The sequence below is a fragment of the Anopheles bellator genome, chromosome 1, assembly GCF_943735745.2.
Source record: "Anopheles bellator chromosome 1, idAnoBellAS_SP24_06.2, whole genome shotgun sequence".
NCBI classification, from domain to species: Eukaryota; Metazoa; Arthropoda; class Insecta; order Diptera; family Culicidae; genus Anopheles; species Anopheles bellator.
Genome location: NC_071285.1, coordinates 18308368 through 18335667, shown reverse-complemented (window position 1 = coordinate 18335667; position 27300 = coordinate 18308368). Strand labels below are relative to the sequence as shown.

Below are 27300 nucleotides of genomic sequence, written 5' to 3'. Positions count from 1 at the left end.
TCTAAATCGGGCACCACACCTGTACCGAATATTTCGGGGATGACCCCCGAAAGGCGCATCATGGTTGCCCCATAAATTATGTCCTACAGCCAGCCAGGCCGGGGGTGGACATCTAGGTGGAAATTGTTTTGTATGCTGATGAACCTTGTCACAGCCCCCAGCTGCAATGTGCGATAACGCGCTCACACAAACACACAGGGAACGACGGCGATCCGTTTCGTGGTGTCCTGGTCGTGGTGATCCAGGAACGGTGTGGTCACAGCACAGTCGTTCGTACTGTTTGTGGTCCTGTGGCAGACGGAAAACAATCGACTACAAATGGAGAACCCAAAATCGAATGCCAAACCAGATTGTTAATGGGAATTGCCAATGGTAAACGATTGCCCTAGGTCGTTCGCATGACGGCCCCCAGCGCGCCTTTAATCCGTGCATTATCCTTGTGGCTTACGGGCGCGTTATGTGTGTTAACGCGCGCAGCTACATTGCGTTATTAAAAACTTACAACTGGCTGAATATTTAATTAGCGAGTCACAGGCGGGTGCCACTGGCGCTTATTAATTTCCACTAACTTTTTAAGCCGCTAAAAGAGGAAATACAATCAACTCAAAAACTGTTCAAAACTGTTACCAACATCAAATTATTATTTTAATCTCTTCATTACAACAATCTCGTGTCCGTCAGTAATGTTCGTTTCAATGGCCCGGAAGCAGTTGGCTCGCGGTTCGAGCTACCCACTGAACGCTGAATTTTGGAATACGTTATGGGAAAAGTTTTACTGGCGTTATCATCTCGAACCCGTTGTCTGATGGCCATCAGCATAATCGACACCATTGTCTACGAATTAGAGGTGAATGCATGTTTTCTGCGTTTTTCTCGGAAAGTATAATATGCTTAGTTTCAATTACGATAGTTTCTCGCGAATCGCTTCTATAGTTATCTATCGGTGAGTTGCAATAGAATTTGATGAGTTTCAACCGCCGCCATACAACGTTAAGGTGTTATATGCTTTCTGTTTTACTACCACTGCTTGCGCAAATTTTTCGAAACTATTCATTCACGTAGCTCGTCTCCTGATAAACGAGAACGGTAACGGACGGTGACATAATTCAATATTTTTCTGGCACAGCGCGCACCACAAGCGTCGACGGCGTCCGTAATGTTTCGGGCAAATGCACTCCGTGCATGAAATTGTCCTTTCCCTCAGAAAACCCGGGCCCGAGCCAGCCGGTGTGTGGTGTGCTCACGTGATCTGCAGCCCGACACCCGGAAGGCTGCTGAACGTGATTTTTGTTCACAATTTCACCGTTCACGTACAATTTTGCAACCGGAGAGAGATTTTATTATTATTTACCGCACTGGTACATACATCCGCTCCGGGCAAAACCTCTGGTGCCGGTCAACGCGCGAGACCCGATTCCGAATTTTGCGACGGCAAACGATGACAGTCTTGCTCCCAGCCCGTTCCCGGGCGTATTCCAGCATGATGTTTGTGGAAAAAGTTCACGTAACGCAAACCCCGGACAGGGTGTTATTTGCGAGCGAAACGACCGACGCTTTCGGTCGCCGTCCGTTCGGGTTTCGCTTCCCGAGAAAAGAAAACTGCGTTCGTAAGCATTTTAGGTGCTCATTTATTGGAGTTCGGCGCGGTTTCTAACCTTACCCTCGAAATTGACCGCACATAGCATTTAGATTGATGCTTCGATTGCGCTGTCGGATGCACCACGTTGGCCATTCCATCCAACTGTCAATTTTTAGGAGAACGGTTCGTTGTTGTCAGCACCTTTGGGCCCGATCGACCGCCTATGCAATGTAATTTATCCCGCGACACTGGCATCGACTTTGGTTTGGCCAAATTTAACCGTTAAAGTAGACAATTTTAAACGTCAGTCACCAGGCGCCTCCTTCGGTGACGAACGTTTAGCTAATCCAGTAAAGTTACAACAACGAGGGTCCTTCTTTTCAAGGGCTGTGGGACAATTCCTCTCATAAGCAAGGCAAATAATTATCCCACAATGACAGCGGTTAACATCGTCCCATTATGTTTACCACATTATCTTGACCGTTTCCCAAGAACGACACTATTTTCCACTCTCAATGATCTCTTCATGCCATTAAGGGGCGTGCGCCAATCCAAAGGATGGTCTAATAAACTGCTGGCATATCAATATGACCCGCTCTCGTTGCTGGGCGGATGCTGCTAAATTGTCTTCTCAACGTGATGCCAAACAGAAACCGCAGCTGGATTTTAGCCGTCTTGAGAAGTTTAGCAAGACCACCGAGGTTACCGAGGCTTTCATAGATCCTTACCAACGGGTTAGATAAACTTGCTCTTTTTTATAGAACTTGAACCCATCGCGGGGCTCGGCCGGCCAATTAGTGACGCATTCAACTCAGCGTCCTCGAGTGTCGCTCCGGGTCGTAGTAATTTAGAGTTCACTCTTTCGGCCCCATTTCTCAGAAAGCTCCACTTCAGGGGAGGGTGCGTTCGGTAAGAACAGAGACCATTATACCGCACCATGTTTTGCCGCCCGACCTAGTGTCGCCAGTTGAGGCCACTAAAAAATAACTCCATTTCAAAAGTTGATTACCGTCGATAAAAAATATGACAATTTAAGTTAACCTTTTCCGGTTTCGCTTCGGAGCTGGGTATCCGGTTTTTTGCTGTGCTTGAGATTTGTCACAAGACTTCGCCAATGCCACTGGAGTTCAGCAACGGGACCAAAGAAAACGGCAAGAAAAATCCGGACCTTCCCAGGATTCTCTGGGACCGGTCAAAGTATGGAAAGAATTTCCATTTTCCTCAGCCGCCTTTGGGGCACTATTTCGCCCGGGCGGCGTCCTGTCCTTTTTGTTTCGCTCTTTCTCTTCGCAGCGGTACGGTTACGGTCAATAAATTAAACTCGCCTTATCGGTTCGGCAAAATCAGCTCGAACCTTCGCCCTCGGAGGGCCACTATCAACCCTTCGGGGACATTTTGCGAAAATGGTTTGACGCGGGCGCGCCAAACACGACGGACTCCGAAGTTCTTTCGGCCGATGAAAAGAGCAAAGTGGGGCCACCCTTTTTGGGCCGAAAAGTCTTGAAAATCCCCTTTTCTTCCGGGAAACTGCGCTGAGCATGCGAGTGTTTCATGGCGCTTAGTTTAAAGATAGATTTCTCGATGAAGCCTCTTTTTAATTATTATCCCGAACATGTAAATAAGAGGCTGGGCTAAAGTTGGCCCAATTTCGATTGCAATATTATAATAACCTCTGGAGATTGTTATTCCAACGAAACTCTCGAAAACCACCAAAGACCGCGAGGAATTTCTAATATTTATAGAAGCTATCAATCGATGTCGGTTCTTGGTTTTGTAACCTTGTGTAACCTTCCGACAATGAAGAAAAACATCGTTTCGCTAGGGTTGACTGCAGGCGGAAATTGGCAAAGTTTATCCAAACACATCTCAACCATGGCCACCGACGTCAACGAACCCGCCCACCGAGCTCCGGGCTTTTCGTAAAGCGGATGATTAATAATTTTCTCATTTTCCCGATTTGTCAGGTCATCTTTCGTTAATTTTCACTCCACGAGCGGCTCTCTTTCAGGAGCGGGGGTCAAATGAGTTGACAAGAAATATTGTCGTCGTCGCCGTTGAGGAACAGCGACAAGAAAACGGGCATCATAATTCATGGAGCTTCTTCCAAGACCCTCCGAAGACGACGTTGTCGATAGGCGGCTTTCGGTGGCCGCGCTTGCCTGTTGTGACATTAATTTAAACTTTTTGTCGGCGTTTTCCGTCGGAATCGAACGGGAACGGAAACGCTAATGATTTTTGCTATTCCTGTGCAGTTTCATTTGCTTCAAAATCATGTTCCAGTCCGGCTGCCAGCGTCGTTGTTTGTTGGTAAGCCGGGCAATCTCAAGACAGAGCTCATCTGTTAGCAGAGCAAAAACCGGCAGACAAATGTTATTAAACAAGAAATGCAATCATATTGTTATACCGTTTGGGCTCGTTAGCTGTCGTTTCGAGATCACTAATCTAATGCCACTAATTTCCACCCATTTCCCGGTTCGCATCCTTTCGAAAGTTCCACTTGGTTCCGCTTTTTTGTCATGAATCTAAATTCACCCCGGCTGCCCTTGAAAGCTGCGGCTCGTCCGCCCGCTCTTGTGGTTTTGGCTGAAATCCGGAGCGCAAGACTGTGCTGAACTTTTGACTCCCTGCAGATTTTCAACTACCAGAGCAAAGCGGTCTCTTTCACCTCTCTATTTTAACGACTCGAAAATTTTCTCACTAATGACCCCATGTTGACGTTATCCCTTTTCCGGCTTTTCTTCGTACGGCGGTTCGACTTCATTCGTTTCTTTGAAACTGAAGCAAATAAAACCGTCCTCTGGTCGAGCTCTAGAAAAACGATTGCAGCGGAACAACGTCAAACCGAAAGTCGCATTAAATTCGACCGACGCTCTCACGAAGCGGTCGGTTTCTGTTGATAAGGTCTTTTTCGGTGCAGGAAGTTCAAAATGAGAGGCCCATTTCCTTGAGGAGCATCACATTGCGGAAACCGGAACCCGCTTGTTTGCGTTACCCTACCAAAGACAAATAAGATATTCAAAATTTATGATCCATAAAAGGAAAGCGAGCGCGTTCCATTCTCTACTGTAGCCCTGCGAATCAACCCGATTTTTTGCCCCATTTTCAATTTATCCACCAAATCTCCGTTTTCGCATCTTAACGTCTGATGGCGAAGCTTTCTACTCAAGCACGGCTCAAGCATCCAACCCATCGCCACATCTGGCGCTTTGCATCCGAGAAAAGTTCGCTCCCCGTAGGGCCGGTTCCTTCCGTGGAGCTAATTTGACCGACAGGAAGTCAGCTTCCGTGCCTGTCGTTCTAATAATGACATTAAAAACAATTCCCACTCCTATGCTCATCTTTGCTGGGCCGAAGAAAAACCCGCCGGAAAGAAGAAAGCTCAAAAGTTCAACTTCACTAAACCACCATCGGGCGAAGGAAAAAGAAACTCCGGGCACTTCTTTTTTCATTCGTTAGCTCAGAATCCTTCGCCCAGCGCTGGGCTTCTGCTACCGACGAGTGGAGTCCGTGGACCGTGTTTCCACGCGGATGCAAAAGTTTTCCACCAACAGATTTCTTTTTTGTTTCCCGCTCGCTAACTCTCGCTCTTCTTTCTCGCGTGTCGTTTCAGGTAATTATAATCAATGGATGGTGGAAAAATGGTGCGAGGAAGCGCCACGAAGGTTGGCCCCCCCAGGGCAAGGCTGGCCGTAACGAAGTCCGGGCGTGTGTGTCTTGCGTAAGCTTTCTCCCCAAAACCGGAAGTAGTCGAGCGTCTGGTGGTGCGGCAGGAACCGGAAATCGTTTGCCGCGGACTAAACGCCGACAGCGCCGACGTGGTTTTCAAAGTTCAGCCAGCCATCACTGGCAACGTTGCAGGAAGATAAGCGAAACCGTGCACCTTGCCCGGCCACCGGATTGCTACTTTGTGTACCGCTTTGTGGCGTGCGTCACAATTTTTTATTGGCTTCTCGGGTGGCCTCGGGAAAAGTCTCGTACCGTAAGAAAACTCCGAAGGCAGCGCGGAAGTGGCTACATTATTCTGCTCACGGGAAAACGGGCCTGGGCCATCGCGTAAACGCAGCGAGGCCAGCACCGAATTACGTCGCGGAAGTTAACGAGATTTATGCCCCGGCGGTGACTTGGTCCCGGAATGAGTTTCCCTCTTTACACCGTTCGGAAGCCCTTTCTTGTTTCAGGCCAGCCTGGTGGCTTCAGCCAGCGATAAACTCCTGGAACGCGGGCCCCCGAAGTAACTGGCTTTTCCGTGAGTGGTCTACGCACGTGCCTTCCAACGGGATCCTCACCGGCACCCGTGCGCTGCTCGTCCTTTCAACGGGTTAGCCGGGCTCCTGTAATGGGTGTGCGGGAGTTTGATTTCCAGCACACCGAGCGTAGCGTGGAGTGTGTTTACAAAATAAAAGCACCCATTAAAAATGATCTACGTTCACTGCCGACGAGCATATACTCGAAGGACCATAACCGACATGATGTATTACTCGGTGCGAGATTGTCACACAAACCCAGAGCTCCACCGGTGCCGCAACATAAAATAATGATTTGCAATGTGAAACCATGCAACTGGAGCTCTCGGGCCCAGAATATTTGCTTAGGTGTGGAATGCTAGGGTCCCTCTCCCAGTCTTGCCATCAACCAGAAGCCGGATCCCGATTTCAAAGCGTAACATATTTTATGACGCTTGTCTTGTGATCCTGAAAGTAACTTTTTTGTTTTTCTGATGACTGTCGTCCCATTAATGTTGGCGAAAGAACAGCAAGGGGTTCCCGGAAAAGGTTCTCGGAGGACTTTCAAACCCCCCAAACTCCGAACTCTGAACTGCTGCGATCAGCACCCTTTCGGCAAACCACTCCTTAAAATGGCCCTCAAATTCCTTGGTCTCTTTAAAGCACCGAAACACAACTGTTGCCGTCGGCATGTGTGAAAATGACCATAAATAAAATGATTACTCAGAGGTATCGGTGACCACTCGGTGGCCTGTGTTTGTGGCCCGCTACAGCACCAGCACAGTCCAGCAGCAGTACCACATCATTAAGAACCCGATCCTGGGGCCCGTTTATCATAAGCTTCCCACGAGTGATGCGCATATTTGAACAAAACACTTCCCGCCAACAACGGGATTCGCCAGATTCATGCTCCCGATTTCCCCCCGGAGGGAGGCGTGCGCTCATTACAAACAACATAACCAGCATAGCGCGTTTCGGACCCACAAACCCAGTACGGCGGACTGCGCCAAAAAAGCGGCACTCTACGGCAGCTGGGGGCGACGCCGCAGTGTGGTGACCCATTAAAATTGCTGCTATCAATTTGTTTCTGGGGGTGTAAAAACATCGAAAACATGCACCGACCCTCGTGTGACTCGCCGGCCGGCACAAAATGTGGGCGAACGAAATGTCGAATCGAACCGCCAGACTCGGGGGGAGTGGAGCCGAACGTAACCCTTCAAATTCGCTGGCCCCGGGTCCAACGCAAGGCCCGCCCCGATGTATGCGAGTGCCTATCGTGTGCGGCATAAATTAATGGTGAAGTTTTTAATGCAAAATTTATGTCACCAACAACCCGTGACAACACACCCCGCCTCGCTGCTGCTGCATCGCTTCACCAAGTGCCGGGGCTCATGGGTGCCCCCAACGGGGGTGATTCCGATGGCTGCGGATCACCCTGACCCGATACAACACACAATATAATATGCTGCGGAGCTAATGCTGGTGAGTCCTGCGAAAGCACCAAAAAAAGGAAAAAAACACGAAAACACAAAAAGATAATGTTTCGGTGCCAGCATCCACCCACATACGCTGGGGGGGTTATGTTTTACCCCACCACAGGGGAGGTGCTGTGGGAGCATCCACCCCAAATTTCGGTTTTATTGTGTAACTTGTAAATTAAATTTTATATGCACCATTTTGTGCGCCTCAATTTCGGTTACAGTGTCACGTAACCGGCCTCGGTGTTCGATAAGCGACCCACCCGCCCACACGCACACTCTCTATCTCGCTCTCTTTTTGAGAGGGAAAATAATTCAATTTCGACACATTTTGTCCACCGGAGAGCATCACACTCTGCGCCCGGTGTGGGCCTGCACGTAACGTGGAATTGATAATAAGGTTTCGATTTGTGCTCGCAAAGGCAATCGTAAATTGTGGATGCTTCGTAAATATTTTCCCAACCCCAAAAAGGCTCCCCGAACAGAGGCGACCTTCTCCAGCTTAGGGGCAAAAGGAATCCCTTAAGGCCCGGACCCCGGAATGCCGAAAAGACGAACCCTTTCAATTCGCTGCCTCGCTAGGAAGCAGCTGCAGCTTGTTGGTGTTGTGTGATATTTTATCGAAAGCTTCCCTTTGCATTCGTCACCGTGTCCGCACACTGGGTGCGTCTGCGTCCCGAGGACATGCTCACCCATCGAGCTTCGGAAAATGCTGATCTTTCCCGAAATGGCCCGACATGCAGTTTCCACGACGGCAAAGACGGCAATGTTTCATTCCTCCCATTTTATATCGGCACCCAGAAGGCAGGAACAATCTGCTGTGCCCGGTACGTGACTTGGCTCGGCGACGATCGCACACGTACCGGGAAGACCGTCCGGGACGAAACCCGGATTTATTTATCGTGTTCCTTGCACCGTTTCCTTTTGCACGAAACCATTTTCTTATCCTTTTGCCACACACTGTATGCGGACGTGGCCAAACGATGCGATGCTGCGATTTTAGAATATCCAGCTTCACACCAGGTTCAATCGATCGGATCGGATCCTTATCCGGATCGATCGGATCGAAGCGCTACCTTAACTCAATTTCCTTGCCTCGTCGGTCCAACAATCGAAGCACAACCGGAATTATGCTCCAAAACTCTCAGAATCGAGCATAAACACACGCTCAGGCACGCGGAAAATCAAAATTCCAACACAATCACCGGTAATTACCGGCACCAATAATTACGTGTAATGAGCTTATACGGCTGGGGTGGTTCAGTGTCCAAAGTTGTTGTAGTGCAAATTATTCGGCGACACCAAAACCTCACCCCAAAACGCCGGGAACCGGCCGAAGTGCAGACGTTTGCCATTTATTGATCGACCGGCGAGCAAGGCACAAAACCCACCCATAAATGGCCGACGCATGGCGCAGGAGCAGCGGGGCACAGCAGCATAAATCAAGAGTGCAAACGAACGACAACCAAACCAAACGGCTAGCCGGCATCAACAGCAAAAAAAAACGTGGCGTGGATGTTCGCGGCCAAGCTCGTTTGCATGAACCGGTTCGTTGCCGGTCCCATTGAGGGTGGCATCAATTTATTCATAAATAAACACATGTTTCTGAGGCTGGGGTCTGGCCTGTGCGGGGGCCATGTTGCGGGAAGGAAAGGACACGGAAGGATGCAATATTGCTGCCACTATTCATTATTGTGCTCGAAAGCGGTCCACATTCTGCGTAGGAGTTCCGGCGCCCCGGAGTGGAATTGGCCCGGATATCGGGGTGATGTAGGGAATCGATTGGTCAAACTGGTCTCCGGACTGTTTTTATCAAGCTTTCAAGCATTCGTCTTTCTAGCCTACGAGATGTGATATTGTTTAGATATTTGTTGCGTTATCTTATTCGATTCGAATTTTTTGCTTTATCTTATATTTGTGAACAACGTCGGGTTGAAACGAACATTTTCTTATTTTTGCTGATTTTACAGTTATAGGAAGTTTAGTGAAACAAACCTAGACAAAAAAACTGAAGATATCCTTTGTAACGTGAAATTATACATCAAACCCAACTTAAAACAGATCTTTGATCACTAACAATCTGATGTGGAGAAATATAGGCCACAGACTAATCCGAGCCAACGATGATTATAAACCGATTTACCATGCCTTGTTAATCAACAACATTTCGCATTTTTTCACGTTCAGTTGATTCAATCTCACCTTATTCAATTCAGAATACTTTTGTAATCTGTTGTTGAAAGCCCCAAACTAGTAATATTTCCCACAACCTCGAATCGACTCGACGAATCAAACGGACCCGCCATCAGGACTTCAGAACTAGCGTTCAGCATCAAAGAATCTCATAAATCACCCACCGGGCTACAACAGCATGCAGCTTTCCGAGTAAACAAACAACTTCTGTTCGTTCTGGAAATTCGTTTTAATCGCATTCAAAATGCACCTTTTTTGTCCCGACGACGCCGCGATGCACCGGGTGGGCCACATAAACAACTCACCATCGCCCAAAACGCGGATCCCGCGGATGTCACCGCATACCGGTGTGTGCCGCGGCGGAATTAAGGTAAACATGACACTCTTACCACCCATTAGCTCCGCTTACGCTGGCTGTGGTGTGGTGGCGATTCTGTTCTTCTCCGTTTCCAATCGCCCATAAACACCCAAAATAGCTGAAAAACTTAACGGTCGCTCGGGATTTGACACTTCCGCCGTTCCAGGGCCGGCGGAGCCCAAATCCCACGCGCGCACGTGCTGCCCGCCGCGCGTCTGGCTCCCGCCGACGGTGGCCCCCGCGGTGATGATTGTGCGATAAATCTTAAACAACGTACGCAGCCAATTAACTCCCATGTTGGAGACCGTCGCCAGGCGCGCGCGAGAAGCCGGTCCGTCCGTCCCTCGAAATCCCCATATGCCTCGCGGTGAATCCACCGAAAATTTATCGACTCGAATGAAATATTTGACACAATATCTTAATTAATTACCGGGCGCGCTTTGTGTGTTGTGGCGGTCCACCCGTCCTTCTGAAGTCCGGCGGACATCGCGGTGGCGCCCAAGTGCTTTGCGGGAGGAATTTTAGAGGCACTCGGGCCAGTTCGGGCAAGTTTTTGTGGAACTGTCGGCCACGGTGTCTCACGGTGGGTTTAGTCCACTGGCTACTGGTCGGCGCTCCGTGGGTATCATTGGCAGTGGCTTCCGCCATTATTTATGCCCCCCCGGCTAGGACTTACGAAGCCGGTATCAACCGGTTCCCAGCTGGGGCGCCACCATGTGACGCCTTCAGTTCCCCCTCAGCCCCACTCACACATATGTCACAGTGCCGCCACTGTGAGTTGATATGCTGCGCTGGCCCTAACGAGGTATGGCCGCGACCAAGCCGCGGCTGTGTAAAATTAATGATCCAATTTGGGGGACTCACCACAGTATCCTGGGGCGCCCTGCCACAACTAATTTCACTGTCCATGTCCGTGTAAGCCTTCGATACCCGAGACCCGACTAAAACCCGGTTATACACGAAATCTTTCACGCCAAACCACATCAATTTCAATCAACCGCCCGAAAATCGGCGGCGTCCTCCGGTGTCAGTCGCTCGCCGGGTGGTTATAATTTAGAGCGGCACTGACCTCAAGGACCGGCCGGCTCCGGAAGCTCCGAACTTAAGCCAGCGTGCAGCCCGCCGAGTTACCGCTCAAAACTTCCGGTCCCGTTACTGTCAAGACTTTGGTTGAAATATTGACACTTTCGGTAACACTCTTTTAATCCACCAATTTACCACTTCTTGGCCCGCCGGTGTCAATGGTCCGTAAATAGTGTCCTCGCGAAGTGCGTGTGAAGTGGGTTGGCAACTTAACGGGTGAAGTTTGTGAAAATGTGTCTCCTTCACCGGACCCGATCTCCAAATTGGGAAGTCCTTATCCAGCTATTTAGTGGGGGCTTAGGCTGTCCGGATCGATACGAAACGAATGGGGCAAACTGCCCGGGTGGGGCGTATCTGGTGGCGGTGGTTAACCATGATGGAGAGATAAATGTTTCGGTTCGGTTCCATTTTGTTTATCGAACCAATGTGTGGGTACTGAATGGGAATTCTCTGGAACGGACTGCAATCCCGAATTTGCGGATAAGAACAGTGGACAGACATAGTGGCATTCGAACTTTCGGTTTCTGTGTAAGGTTCATATCCGGTGCCGATCGAAACAGTTGCCAGATAAGGCACTGATACGAACCGGAGCTCGAATTCAAAGTTTTAAACATTATTGCGTGTTAACGTCGAGTGCTCGTATCATCACTGAAATGTGTTGCTATCTAACATGAATCGACTCTCCATAAATGATTGATCCATTTTGTAGATTCAAGCATTAATCTCCATTCATCATTGTAATGTTTACCCGTCAACAACCCTTTTGTTCGAACACGGACCCAACCCAACTCAGCATAAAATATGCGACTAGAAACCTCCCTTTTAATGGCTTCTGACGAAGTCACAACCCAACAATCCGCTCGTTGTTCGTGGGCTAATGGCTGAGTGACAACGGGTTTGAAGTGGTACTACCCACTCGGGCACACCTCGCGATCCAGCCCGAGGCAACCCGGGCGATCTTTCACATCTTACGTCACAGTAGGTATACCAGGTATACCTATGGATAAGTGTCCTTCTAGCGCTACATTGCATCTGAATGCCTCGAACAATCGTCATCATTCGCTTCGGAGCTCTCCGTGTCTAAAAGAGGCGGCTGGCGCTTTCTGTTGACATTCAGATTTTTCGTCCCACAGTTCACAGTTCGGAACCTGCTTTCCGTTCTGCCGTCTTCTCAGTGTCGCATTAAAAGCGATACCTATTAGTGGGGAGCAAAAAATGGCAACCGCACACCTTTGGAGCTTCGGATCGGTTTGAAAGGAGTGCTTCTTGTCGCTCGATGAAAAATCTGTCGACACATCGTCGCGAAAGACGAAAGAAACCTCGACCCGACCGAGAAAGCTTTTCCCAGTCCACGGTTCGGGGACCGGTGCGGTCTCTTCGACCCACCACCGGTTCGAGGAGACCGGAAACAAAGACATAATCCTTCTACCGTGGCGCGCACTCGTATCGGCAACCATTCAGGGGCGTTCTGTTTGGTTCTGAAAAGAAAACCAATCTCTTGAAACCCCGTTATGCGACCGTGGGAAGCGCCGGCTTTTCTCAAACAATATGTATCTTTGTATGTGTGCATGCGGAACGGAAGCGGATTTTCTCCTCCTCGCAACCACATACACACTCACCGGAAGGAAATCCATTGCTGCATCGAGCCACGGCGGCCGTCGCAGCCGCGGGTTCGCCTCCATCACACGCCAGGATGCACTTTCGGTGAAGTGAATCCGTCTCCGATGTTGCTTTCTTTTCTTAATTCCTTTCCCCCCACTGTTCGAACGAGCAGAGAAGCAGGACGCGGGCCAAGGCGAAAGGCTTTCCAGGTGAGAGCGCCACCGGGACAATCGAGAGCGAACAAAGCGAAAGGATAAAAAAAAAGGTCCGTAAGTCGCTACATGCGATGTTGCCTCTTCGAGGGGGTTGCCGTTGCAATTGAAAGCATAATTTGCCGTCCGCCCCATTTAGTTTCAGCGTCAGCAAAATGGTGCTTATTGTGGAGCGAACTTCTTTGCGCTTCGCTCAATGGACGGGAAGTAAAGCGGGTTGCTCCATTGTTACTCCTTTACGCGGCAGAAGGTGGTCCGGGGAATGATGTTTGCGCTTTCACGGTGCATTCTAAGAACTTGTTTTTGAAGGCCATTCCCGTTAAGCTGCTGGTCCGTAATTATTCAGTAGTTCACACGGTTCGGTGGCGGGGGCTCGGCTTGACACGTCGTGCTCAAGGGTCCCACATCTTCCAATCACATTTTGACATCCTTTTATGTGCGATCGTCGAGCAATCCATTTGATACGTTCCGGATTAATGCTACGTGAGTCGGATCTTTACACTCTCCGGTAGTGGTTAAAATTTTATGTCACACGTGGATTAAAAGTGCTTTAGGAAAAGACTCCGCTCGAACTGTTTTTCAAGTGCAAACATTTTCTCCTTTTTCAAGGTATTCGCAATCGATCAACATTAAAGCATGTAGTGTAGATGTGTTCTCTAGATCCGTATTGTCCGATACATGGACTATTCCGATTAAGATCGACCACAGCAGAGGCAACAAACATCAACTACGTAGCTGTTTGGAATGATTACAAAATAGCAGATTTTAAAGCACTGCTGAATTTCTGGTTGGATTTCTGATTCAGAAATGGATGAGAAATTGATTCAATGCGAGAATATTCAATGCAGAATATTCAAAGGCAAGTAACCCATACGCCCTACGAATTCCAAGCCTTGATTGCCGGCAATAAAAGTATGTTATGTATTTTGGTTCAATTGGAATGGAATTATCCTTCAACGACGATTGACGACAACGAACTTGACGAAACGGGAAACTCAGTCCTCTGATGTGGCCGGCTCAACCGTTTGAGTGAAGCAGTCCAGTAATAACCGACCAGAATTTTACAACGGAAAAGAAGGTACATTTCATCATTTTCATCATCATTTCATCAAGGAATAATATTCTACATCTCATAAGCCGTTCATCGGCCAGTGTCGATGTCAGCGGCGTCAGCAATATTTTGGACACAACAAAACAACCGAAGTAGATGCCCTGCAAAGTTTACGCTTGGTGAAAGTATTATCATCACTTATTAAGTGCTTCCAAAGTTGACGTACAACGTAGAAGCTGCCTCGATTACTCGGCTCAGGCCTGCCCAAGCGGACCAATTGAACCGACCACTGTCAACAGATGCTTCCCCCGTTTTGAAGGCGCTGTTGTGCTGGTTAACACACGCTGGAAACACGCGCCACACCTGCAGCGACTCCAGCAGCCAGGACCTAAACAGGGGCGAAAGTTTGTCGAAAATTTAATCAATTTTGTGTACGACCACAACCCCCGGCCAGGAAACTTTTGCACCAACATGCCGCGTGTTCCCTCTCTTTGCTAAAGTTGCTTTCGGTTCTGTTTTTCTTTTCACCGAACGGCATCGATCGGTCGGACTCCCCGAATTGTGTTCTGTAAGTCCGGGACGAGATAATTCGGCCACTTCTCCGGCGAGGGGCACTTGTTGCGCGAACGCTCGAAAGACAGCATCTTGAGCCTGATTACGCTCGTCGTTACGCAAATCAATGCCTCCAAAGGCGTATCGACTCCATCTTGGGCGAGTGATGGTGATTCCCCTCCAAAGGGCGACGCCAAGAAAGGCGTATCTTATCGCTTATCAACGCTGGTTATTGATTGTGCAGAACGTTCCATTCAAATGTAGCATCAGACAATGGCTTCAGCTCTCCCGTCCGGACTGCTCTGGGCTATGGACAGCATCGTCCACTGCCCAGTTCCGTACAAGCAGCTCCACAATGAAGTCCTCAGTCGCTCTGCTGGCGCTGCTTCCGATGGTGCTACTAGCGCTGCAAGTGGTGGCCCAAGTCCAGGAGCTGGATTGTACCGATCCGAACAACATCGGGATCTTTCTGCCGCATCCGGAGTCGTGCCAAAAGTATCTGAACTGCTGGCTAGGTGTCATGGCGGAGGGTAGCTGTCCGGACGGGCTGTACTTCGACCTGGAGCGCCAAGTCTGCGAGTCCGCCGCAAGAGTACGCTGCACGATGAGTGTCTCAGGGCAGACTAAGGAGTGACCTTCACCCGCACCATCGAAGAATCGACCTCGTAGGAGCTGCTCCAGAAAGTGCGTACGTGCGTCTGGACGTGAGTGAGTGGTGCCCGGTGAAGTGTAGTGTGGCCACCACCGAAACACAAATGGAGTAAATAAACGGGTCAAGAATGTGAACCAAACGAACGTCAAGAGTTACTTCGCCGCACGATTTCCTGGACCCCTCCTCGGTCGTCGTCTGACGGACGTGTCGTCACGTGGACCCATCAACACCAGGGCGCCGTATCGCGATTAATCGATCGCTTGTCACGCCGATTGTCGGCTCTGGCTTTGAAGTCTCCGGCGAAGCCGCTCGAAGGTTGGGGAACCACTAACAATGTTAATAATTTAATTTCATACCCAACCACACCCGCGAACTACGTGCACCCTCGCGCCGCGTGCCGTAGGGGGTCGTAAAGTTGCGTCGTAATTTTGCATTCAAACCGCCGCTGATTAAATCCCCGCGTGACGTGGCCAGCGGTGGCCGATGCTGTAATTACATTTTTAGCTGTTCGTCAATATCGTTTTCACGGTTCGATTGTGCCGCGTCACGGGAAATGGACGCATACACAGAAAGAAGAAAAAAAAGCCAGATGGAGAAGTCCACAAAGTTTCCGTCAAATGGGGACGCGCTCGTTCATGGGGAAAAAAATAAGATTAATGACAATCGCTTCCAATTCGCGGTTCGCGTGCTACTTCTTCTTCTTTGTCGTGGTGATCCGCTTGGAAATGTCACCTTAAATGGGCAAATAATGTTCTTGAGTGCGTGGGGGGGCTCCCAATTTAATCCGCTTACTAAAACCCAGTCCCGAGGATTATCTTTGGGAGTTCTGGAGCTTCCACACGAAAGGCTCCTTCTTTATTCCGGGGGTTGCATCTATCGACACGGAAAGTGCATCAACGGGCAGAGAGTAGTGCTCACCGATGCGGAAGCGGAAAACTCCAGTCCGAAGCCGATTTTCCAACCCCTGATTTGCGGCCGTGCAAAAAAATCCTCGCCAATCCCTTGGTTCACGGCACGATAATGGTCGACGTCAGCAGCTTAATTAAACGTGACTGGGGCGTTTTGTTTTAAGTAGGTTGTAAAACGCTTCACTCGAACGTATGGCCAGGCATTAAATTGCACTTTGATGTGGCTCCGGCTCGAGTGACGTTTCACTTAAAAGCTAATCAATTCCTGCCACTGGAATTGAGGTTTAAGCTCTGATTGATGAACGTTTCGCGGTCCTTTTGCTCTTGCCCGTGCACGTGCCACACGTTGACTGACTACAGCGAGCCAGCCAGCTCCAATTAGTGTTGATTTTGTGCATGTTAAACTCCCTTCGGAGCAATTCATTTATCACAAAACAAATTAATCTGGCCCGAAGTCGGCCCCGAAGGAAGCAAACCAAATATTAGCCCCATGTCAATGTCTGCCCAAAGCCCCGAAGGGCGGCATTGGTCTGCCCGATACGTCGTGTTTCGTGACAAATCATTTGCTCGTGCAAACACACTCCCGCTCGATCCATTATCCTCCTCTGGGGACACGCATTGATTTGGAGAACTCTTGAGAACGTCGGAATCGATAAGCGAGAGGAAGCACGGGAAAAAGACCCGAAACACCACCGCAGGGACATTGAGCGCACGAAACGATTAATTGGTTTCGGACGACAGCCACAGATTCTCCCGACTGAGGCGAGCCAGCCACAAGTCAATGCGTCATGTCGTCTCATCTCTGATGAGCAGGTTTCGCAATCGCTTCATCACAGACATGGCCGGAATTCCGAAAATTTCCACACAATCAGTACCAAATGTTCGACCCTTTCGATTCGCACGTGAATCACGGCTTCCAAGAAGACGCCGAACCGGTCGAATCGAACTGCCGGAACTGCCGGATTGTGAATCGCTGCTTCCAAGAAAACGCTCAACCGTTCGAACCGAACGCCCGGATTGCCGGAAGGTAAATTTACGGGCCACGCTCTGCGTAAAGATCTCAAGGCCATCAAAAGCGATCGAGTTCGGACCGTGATTTAAAAGGAAGTTGCTCAATGAATCACCCCGGAGCCAGTGCTCTAATTCGGTTTATTTTCCCAACCCAACCCAGCGCAGGTTCGGAATGCGTTCGACGGAGACCGATGAAGGAAAAAAACGCGCGTCTAAATAAATTCTATGCTCTCCACCGTTCCGGCGAATGAGGAAATGCTGTCTTTCGTTTAACTGTCATCGTCATCGGCGTCCCTGCGGGGTGGATCTATTACTTCATTCATGAATGGGCTGCGCTCGAGAGCTGACTAAACAACGGCCCCCGGTGGGGCGGAATTTTCCAACATTCTTTTCGTGGCCGCGCAGGGTGTTGGTGGGTGGCGGCCCAACATTACCATGCTCCCGGCGGCGGCGATGATTAATTGGATCTATATTTAGCGAAGCGAACGGGAAGCCGAAATTGGCCGCACTGGGGCACTGGCACGGTGAATCGGCATCGGTTCGGTTTCGCTGCGTTGCTCCGTCGGACGAGCTGTTTGGGTGTGCGTCGAGGTCCATCAATTGGTCGATTAATCATTCGGGATAAAATTCGGTCCTGGCCTGCCGTCAGCTTTTAAATCGATTTTTGAGATGGCACAACGAATCCAATAGGCACCCTGATTCGATTCGCACACAGTTCCGGTCCACGTCTGTCAGGTATTGAGCTAGAAACCGGAGCGCTCGGCCAACCGGGGCTAATTCAAACCGACAACGCGCGAATCGACAAACCCCGTGGTGGTGGGACCGAGTGGAAAAGCTGGCCAGGCACATCGCTATCCTCTGCTATGCCATCGCCGATCTGTCACGCGAAACGTCAAAACGGCATGTTTGCAAATTATGCACGCAGCCGCTTCTGGAAAGCGCGCCAGACAGACGGAAGAAGTCCAAACAAAAGGCCTTTTCACTGCCACGGCCATTCGGCCGTCAGGTGCTTGGCGAAAGGACCGCCACTAAACTCCGGGCCGCGTCGCGAATCATCACCACGCTAGTCACATCCGGAAAAAAAACGAATCACCTACCGAAACGTACGGTGTCCCTTGGATGCCTATCACCCCGGTCCACCGTCGGCCCCGTTGGCTCAAACCAATGGAAAATGGGTTCTGCGGGCGTATCATGAATATTTCACGCGACAAATGAGCGTGAAGAAGAACCGCGATAGCCCCGTGCTCGCCGTCGTGATTCCGGAAGCGGTTGTTGTTGTTGTTGTCACTGCTGCAGCCCACACCTAGCCCGTCTTCCCAGCTTTGTCGCCCTTCCTGGGGATAATGATGATTCGGGAGGAAGATGATAAATAATTTATGACGATGACACCCGCACGTCCGGCGTGACTGAAAAGGCTCGCCGAGAACCCTTTCTTTTGGCAAGCCTTTGGAATTAACAACCGGCTCACGGAGCGCCCACATCTCAAGAGCCCTCCCCGTCAGATAGGCAAGGACGTCAGCCCATCGGTCTACAAATCAAACCGAACAACCGACCGTGGACAATTTTAACACGTCGAAGATACGGCCAGAATTCCCTGCACTCTATTGCCGACACCGATGATCACCTTAATCAGTGTGATCAGCGGCGTTCCGAAGCATCGGATCGATATCTGCACCATACTTTTTTGTAGGGGGTTTTAACGACCACCAATAAAGCCACAATGTTTATGCGTGCCGCGCCGTTTCGATTCCCTATGTCTTCCCAGCCGGGGGCCCGGCATCCAAGCCAAGTGCACCAAACGAACGAACTTGACCTTAACCCATTTAGCGTGCGACGACGATAAGATGCACTCCTGCCGCACAGGGCTGCGGAGGGTTGTGTTATCTAATTTATATTTATGAGCAGCACGCATTAGCCGACATGCCGCGGTTGGACCACTTCCGAGCCGCGGACGGGACCGACGTCGGTTTAATCGAGATGCGCCTCGGCCGTGTTTGGTATTTTATTGTTTCGCTCGGAAAGCCTTTTATCAACCGCGGTTTAAAATGGGAGCATCGCGTTCGATGGTAAAAGAGAAAAGCGACAACGGAAACGATTTCCATTCATTTTTTGTGGCTTCTTTTGGTTAAACCGGGGCGTTCGTTATTTTTAGCACCAACTTAGGGAATGTAGCCTTGAACAGTTAAGAGGTTGAAGCTACTCGAAGCGTATGTGTGGTTGAGGTTAAACAGTATGCTGCAGCATCTCGAACTATAAACTCTTAAGCCTATTGTACTACCGGCCTAATAAGGTTCGATAAATACTATACATCTACAAAAAAAAAAGATTGTGTGTTGATTTTTTGCGGATTGTCAAACATTATTTCGCAGGACCCAGGGATTAGACACATAAAAAAAATGTTGGTACTTTGCTGTGCAGTTGGGGTGTTTACATTTGACTAATACTTGTTAGATCACCCCAATAAAGTTCTGTAAACAAACAAAGGGATGACATTGCCGGACAAACAGTCTCGTATCCGCTTATCAGTACCAACCGACGGCGCTGTAGACACTCTTCGGACACGCCACATAAAAAAGGCGGCATCGAGTTTGAGAACGGATTAGCAGCGGACAGATCCGATCATCAATTATGCTATTCAGCCCACCGCCTCCCGGAACCCGGATGATGCCCGAAAACATAAATAGCGGAGCACTTCCACGACAACTCGTCTCCCGATGGTCCGTAGCGCCCCAAGAAACGGAGCCATACCCCCGCCGTTGCACCAGATTTGCGGTAAAGAACCGACCGGAAGTGTCCTTTCAATGTAGTGACCCAAAACTGTGCAGCGGTAAAAGCGGAAAGCTCGGCAGGCTTGCCTTCATCGGGTCCGGGCGGATCCGGGTCGCGCGTAGATCCTTCGAGTCCTCGAACTGTCCGCGCGTCAACGTTAGGTGCCCGTTATACTTTTATAACCCACATTTATTGCCGTCATTCGATGGGTTCGGCAGCGAACGAAAGTCAAACCCTTTTTCGGGGCACATCAGAAAACAGGGATGACATTTCGGTGCGAGGAGAGTGAGCGATAGGTTCATTCACCTCTCCTTTGCTCTCGCTCTGTGGGAATTCCTTTTTTGCTCCTTTTTTGACAATTTGCTTTTTGCACACCATTCCATCGGTCGGTCGGTCGGTCGGTCGGTGTCGGAAAACAATATTTATTGCTTAAACATGATGGATGACTGACGGGGTCAGTGCGCGCGTCCATTCGAATGAATTTATGGGATTTTCGGGTCAGCGGAAGCGGCAAGCGACAACAGGGGGTGCGGAGAAAAAGAAAAACGAGAGCGGAAAAGTATTTCAAAAATCCCGCAGCGCGCTCGCGGGGCACCATCTGCAAACGGTGTCCTGGCGGGGATCTGGGTTTCGGTTGCCTTAATTTCATCACTTTTTCCCGCTGTCCTTCCGGTTTCGACCCCTGACAGTTATGCTGACGTGTGGAGGTTTCGGCAGACGGCCTGACGGCCTTGGCCAGCCCGTAAATTTTACAATTCATGAGAAAAAGCGATGCGATGGTTTGTGGCATGGCCCCGAGACCCTCCAGCCGGAATCGATCGAAACGATGATGACGGAGCGTTGAAATGCATCAACCCACGTTCGGTCCGTTTTTTGAGTGACTGAAAGCATGATGAAATATGCGCCACTCTGGCCGTATCGTTCCGCATTGATCGGGGCTATCCCGGTAAAAAGGCCCGACACTGTTTCATTTCCTTTAATTGGGCCGTGAATTTTAAGTCAGCCGTCAGCCTTTATGGAATGACTTTTTAATTAAACCGAAACACTTCGAAAGTCCATTAACAGTAGCATCTGAAGCAGTGGACTTTGCAAACATCGCGAGCCAAAGGGCTCACTTCACACCGGAAATAGGCGCGCGCCGTAATTGCATGACTGCATGTGGAACAAAGCAGGGCTATCTCCAAGAGCCACTTAACCGGGGGAGCTTATCCAATCCCCGGTGGGATATAGAAGCCAAGTCGGGCTCCGGGAATGGCGTCGGCGATTAAGACCCCCGTTGGCCCGTTGCGTGTGGCACGCACATTTTTCACGCGATCACAGCCCCATGATAAGCGTTTTATTAGTTCCCGATCGTCACCGGGGTGTATCGGGAGCCCAGCGAAGTATCCCGTATCGAGACGTTCGAAAGAGGGTGACCATAATAAGGTGAATGGACCCCGTTTTTCCCGAAGCCCGATCGCCAATTCTATCTTATCTCCAACGCGCCCGCTTTAATAGCGTCAACGTTGAGGGTTGATGGCGCACGTAATGGGGTCGCTACAGAAGGATCCAATTGGCCCGACACCCGAGTGGTCCATTTAATAGCCGCCACTCGCGTGGTGTGATGGCTGCAACGTACCGTGCGCCAGAGGTGCCCGATAGCCGTGCGAACTCCATCCGTTATCGGCCGATCGCCGGTGGAAAAATGGTCCAATTTAGGTCCGGGTGACTGTGTGGCTCGTCCTGCTGCCACGGGTTCTACGGACTCCAATGGCCTGGAGGATAATTTTACTTCCTCCGAAAGCGCCCCGATAGGGTAGTGGACTGTGAAAAATTCGATTCCAATCCCCGATTCCTGATACGGCCGCCTCCGGAAGCGTCCTCTCGTTGAGCGCGGCTAATTCCACACCAAGCAGTGGATGCTGCTGCCCCCGTACGGTCCTTTGAGTCCCTCCCGGGGGTGCCCTCCTAATTCTGGTGGATATGTGTTTGGCAGGACAAAATTCTGGCCCCGTAGCCCGAGGGCATCGCAGGACTACCACGCTTCGCATATTCAGGGTGGCTCCGGGGGCGTAACGCCCCAAATGGAGTGCAATCACCGGGGAAGTGACATCAGCCAGGATTAGCAAAAAGGACAAGGGCATTTCTTTTTGGCTACCCACGTCCCGAAACGCGCTTCGCTGCTCAAATCATTCGAAAGCGATCGCAATAGACCCCGAATCCCGGGGTGAGAGTTCAACTATCAAATCACAGTTTTCGTTTTTTTTTCTCTTAAGCCGACCCCCTATTTGTCCAAAAATGGCGACAAAAAGGGCGCCGGCCTGCGACTCGAGGAGTGCGCCAGTTAGTGTTGCGGAGAAGGAGAATTAAATTAATTTTGAACCCCGCCGTGATGGGCGCCGATGATGGCACAACGAATTCTGACAGCCGTTGCTGCAGCGCCATCTGGTGTTAGTGCGCTCCTAAAACGCACGTGACACGGGCACGAACGAAACCCGCCAATCTTGTGGCACTATCCGCCCCGTGACGTCGAGGCCAATCGATTTCCAATGAGGCGGAAAATGAATTCAGGACCTCCGGTTGGTAGGGATGGACCAAAAAATCAGAACAAAAAACGGACGGTTTGTTAAATCCCCGTCAATGGTTTGGGTGGCCGGGGATTGGGTTGGGCGGGTTCATCAACATCGATCAGTTTCAATCGCAGCGCCCCATTCATGACCCGAGCGAACGGGGGACGCATTTGGCTTGCTCGAGTTAATTCCATTACCCGGTTGAACCGGTAACAAATTGCACAAGGAATATCTGTTGGCTTTTAGTTTTCTGGGGCCTTCGAAACTATCCAACATTCTGCCATCTGTTGCCAGGGTTTGCTGAATGTGAGGGCCAATTGCACGTTAGAAGCGCAACCACCGAAAAGTCACCACGTCGTTGGTTGTGAAGGAGTCAACCAACGACTTTTTGAGCGACAGCTCCACGGCCTTTTTAGCGTTTAAAAATCGCTCATAATTTTTGGATTTTTTTCGCATATCATTTGTGCTACCTTCACGTCGTCCCTGTCCCCGTAGTGTTTTTGCGGTTCCAAAAAGCCAAATTTTTTCAGGTCATTTGACCGAGAAGGCGAAGTTTTGACGAATTTTTGGAGCGGATTGTTCCGATTACAAAAATTAACCACAAGCTGCCAGCCACGTCTTAGGAAACCGCTCAAGACACTGGGGAGAGAAATAAAAAACGAAAAAGAAAATAATACAAAGGTTGGCCATTGGGTTGGTCGAAAATTTTGTTGTTAATTTGGCTACTATTTCTACCCAGCGAAGCCAAGGGACACGCCTATCACCGTGCGAACCAAACCAGATTCGCAAAACTCGGTACCTTACATTGAATGTAAGGAATGTAACACATTTTGTTTATACGCAAAACCTTACGGCCAGCACGAAGTTCCGTGTAACATGATGACGAAGTTGCCTAAAATTTTCCTATGCTCCAGAAGAACGCATGAATTGAATCACATCGTGCCATAATTTATTTACTACTCGTTTCTCGATGATCAGGCGATCCAGAGGATCGAACTTTCTAGTGACGTCAGCTGATCGGCTTCCCTTCTCGCTTCCCGTTGCTCCTCCGTTTAGTTTCCATGCTGCAGATGTAGCGCTAATCTCATCAGTGACTCATTCTAATCGGATGCTTTCTCCGCTGATCTCCGGTGTCGTTCCAGATCTGGACAGCCTGTGTGAGACGGTGCAATGTCCTTCCGATTGCCCCGCGGACAGTTACATGCCCTCGAAGGCGGAATACTTTGCCGGCGAGACCAACGGGCTGTTCGGGCACGACGTGCGGGACGATGAGGCAGCTACGGAGGCGCCGCCAACCGCCGGCCGTCGCGAGCGTCGCTCGATCGCCATGAACAACCATCCGCACGAGTCCATCAGGATCATCCCGAGTGCCCACGTGTTCCTGCACCAGAACCAGCTGCAGGCCTCCCGGGCCCAGAGGCACCACCTGTGGAAGCGTGCGGTGCCGTACGCGGCCGATGCCACCGACGAGCTGTTGGATGGGGGGGCCGCTCCCGGATCCGGCGTCGATCTGCACGAGCTCTGCTGCCCAAAGTGCCTGTGCCGGGTGTGCCGGGAGGCAAGCTGCCCGCACAACTACTTCGCCAGCGTCGACAGGGACGGAACTACGGGCAATCCAGGGAGCTGCTGCCCGCATGTCCTCTGCCAGCCGAAGCGATGCCGTTCGGACAGCTTCCCGGACCGGCTGTTCGCCGACGGCGAACAATGGAACGAGAACCCGTGCACGCTGTGCCACTGCGTGAACGGTATGAGAAACTGCGAGATCCCATCCTGCCGCCCGCTCAACTGCAACAACACGCTCCAAATCCCCGGCCAGTGCTGCCCGGTGTGCGACGAAAAGGACTCCATGTTCTGCCCGAGCCACGTCAACTGCGGGCTAAACTGCCGCTATGGTTATAGGAGCGAAGGTGGGTGCCATCTGTGTGAGTGCATTCGTCAACCCAACGTCACCAACACCACCACCACCACCACCACCACCACCACCACCACCACCACCACGGACGCCACCACCAGCAGCAGCACGAAGCCGGCGAGCTCCACCGAACCGACGCACGTCCCCACAACCTCGGACGAGCTGCTGGTGGAGCCGGAACTGGAGACCAGCAACCGCTACGGACCGGAACCGGAACCGACGTCGGTGGATCCCGTGAACCGACCGCTCTACCTGCCGATACTGTATCTGATCATTATTTCGCTGATCCTGGGCCTAGGGCTCGCCGGGGGCATCATGTCCCTGTGGAAGCTGGCGCAGAGCCGGCACCGCGGCAAGTACAGCACCGTGCCGGTGACGGCAAGCACGGCACCGACGACGCCGGTACCGTCGGTGCAGCTGATCGCCACCACCCCCACGATGACGGCCAACAGTTTCGCCTAGACTGGCCCTGCGACGCTTCCTTTTCACACGCTCCCAACCAACGCATCCCTTTGTTTTCTTTATATTTTCTCTGTCATTTATCATTCACCATTTCCACGTTATATGAAGTAAAAAAAATTGTGATAAAAATGTTAAGGAGAGAGGCTCTGATAGAATGAGTGGAAGAAGAAGGAGCAAGGGAAAAACACGAGAGCGAGAGGGAGAGAGAGAGCCAGAAGTCGGAGCCAATTAAACGAGAGGGAACCGGGCATCGATTGGCGGTGGCCCGCGTAAGGAAGAAACACATATTCCTATCTATTAATTCGTGTTTCTTCACTATTATATTTATTTACTTATTGGTTTAAGGATACGACGATGCGTAGAGAGAGAGAGAGAGAGAGAGAGAGCGATAGAGTGTGAAAATCAGAAAAAATCAATTTTGCGTTCAAAACCCGAGCCCCATTTCCGAATGCGCGAACCGAGCACTCAACAAAAACCGGTCCACTTGTGATTGAGTTTACGTGCACGATTTAGGTGTCGAGCTTCGAGCGATCCTTGAAAATTAACACTGTTAACAAGGTGAGCCCCCCGCCCGGGGGCCACCAGACGGCCATGCGCCAAGGTAGTATTCGAAGCGTAAGTAAGTCCCGTTTGTTGTACGTTTGCACGTTTTGCACGCTTCCTGCACCATGTCACGTGGAGCGGCCAGAACACCACTTCCGTTTTTGGTTCCGTTACCGAAACGCAGGCGAAACGGGTTTGTAAATGAAGGCAAAATAAAATACCAAAAGGCTTCCATTCGGGCCCCGGGCAAACAAACGAGACGGAAAACGTCGCACAAGACGGAAAGATGGAAGTGAAACAGCTCACAAGCGCACGCTCACAGTTACGATGCGAAAAGAAAGCTGCAAAAAGGCGAACAATTTAAGGAACAAACCGAAAACATCCTTGCATAACGGAGCCGGTCATTGTAAAAAGCTGTTGCTAAACTATTTAACCACCCCACCCGGGGCCACCCGGGACCGGGGGTCTTGAAACCTATACCTCCTGCATATCGCTATCCCAGGCTCACTCACGGACCACTCATGCGAACAGACGTGATACACGATCCTCCACCAAATATTGAACGCCCGGGCGAACTGTGGAAATAGTTAATCGAAAAACCTTTTACTTCCTCGATGTCTCGCTTCAGCTTCAACGGCCTCGGACGGACGCGTGTCCCTATAAACGGTCTAAGCACCGCTATTCTGTCACCTCATCACACAGACACGCACACATACATACGCAGCTAGTTCACCAATGAGCGTGAAGACAAACTCGAAACTATGCAATATGTAATGGGACACGCCACATGGATCGCCCTAAAAAGGGAACGGAAAACCTGTTGAAATTTGTAAACGCAACTGTAAAAAGCTAAAGCCCGAACCCGGGTGCGGGGTGCAAGCAGAACTGTAGTAAAGCAGGGGGTTAGTCCCAGGAAAAACATGCAACATTTAACCGTAGCTAAACACGAAATAAAAAGCTTCGAGCAGACCCACGAGTGGCCCCAGTATATGAGTTTACTTCCATTTGGTTTTATCCCAATCACCCGATGGAACATCAATGAAACTCCTATCCTTAATCCGCTACCATCCGCCTAGAACTCCTCGATCGGCTGAACTTATCCATGGCGTGGAATAGCGCAATCGAACCGACACCGACGTGTACATTAACGAAGCAAATATAGATATAATTGCATATAAGTGTGCGCCGCGTCCGGGTGGCCCCAAATGTTTGTCACTCCGGAAAATGTGTCTCTGTGCGTGCGTCTGTGTGTACCTATTTGTGTGAATTGTTCGATGTCGCCACAGACAGGGGAGCAGAGACAACGCAACGCAACCGAACCGAATGCTGCATCCGATCGTAAAAGGTTCCGGTTTAGGTTTAGGGCGCCATAATGTAGAACGCAAACGAAGACGATAGAGTGAACAGACACATACAAAAAAAAAACAAAACCAAAACAATGAAGGTGCAGCAAGGAAACCCCTAAACAGCAAAACAATTGAGAAAACTGAAAGTTGGAAACCTCCAGCAATCGGAGCGTATTGAGCGCGAGTTGGTGAAGAGTTTACATGTGAATAGTTATGCATTGTACGAAATCGATCATTTGTATAAAGAAATAAAATATACCAGTAAGAAAAATTATGAAAAATATATATAAATTCGAATGAAACTCACAGCTGGTGCTTTTGTGTCGGTGTTTGGGCCCAACGAAAACGGTTCCATCCGTTCCATCAGTTCCCCTTGAGTGTATAAACATCTTCAAAACTTAATCGATGCTTGCCGCACGCCACTTACGAAAGTGGTCGAGCTTTTAATTGGATGGTTAATGATCAATTACGTTCGAGCCGTAACCATTCTGCGGGAGCCTCCGAAAGAGGCTCGACCAAACAAGCTTGCGGCTTGTCGAGTGCCACTGTGCCGATTGGTGTCGGGTCGTTTTTCGTTTCGAAACCGAAAATGATGGAAAACTGAGTTTTGCGCTCTCGAAACTTTCGGCATCTCGCTACCCGGAGCCAGTCGATTCTGAGGTAATTTGCTTTTTACATTCGCTATACCCTTGTTGCTCGGTGGATTTTTTGTAACAATTTTACACGACCCATCCGAGGTCGGTATCAGAAGTTTGGCAAGGAAACCGGTCGTCACCAGAATCAACTACAGCTAATTGGGAAACATGAAATCCTGAAT

At 50.1% G+C, this 27300-nt stretch overlaps 1 protein-coding gene across 1 annotated transcript in view; it reads left to right on the top strand.

The window, feature by feature from the left end:
* LOC131211774 (cysteine-rich motor neuron 1 protein-like) overlaps positions 1-26739 on the top strand; it is an 87164-nt gene extending 60425 nt beyond the window's left edge. Inside the window, exon 2 of the mRNA XM_058205384.1 lies at positions 23363-26739. Within this exon, the coding sequence (XP_058061367.1) occupies positions 23363-24594 (1232 nt within the window). The 3' untranslated portion in view covers positions 24595-26739. The remainder of the gene's footprint in view (positions 1-23362) is intronic.
* The last annotated feature ends 561 nt before the right edge of the window (positions 26740-27300 follow it).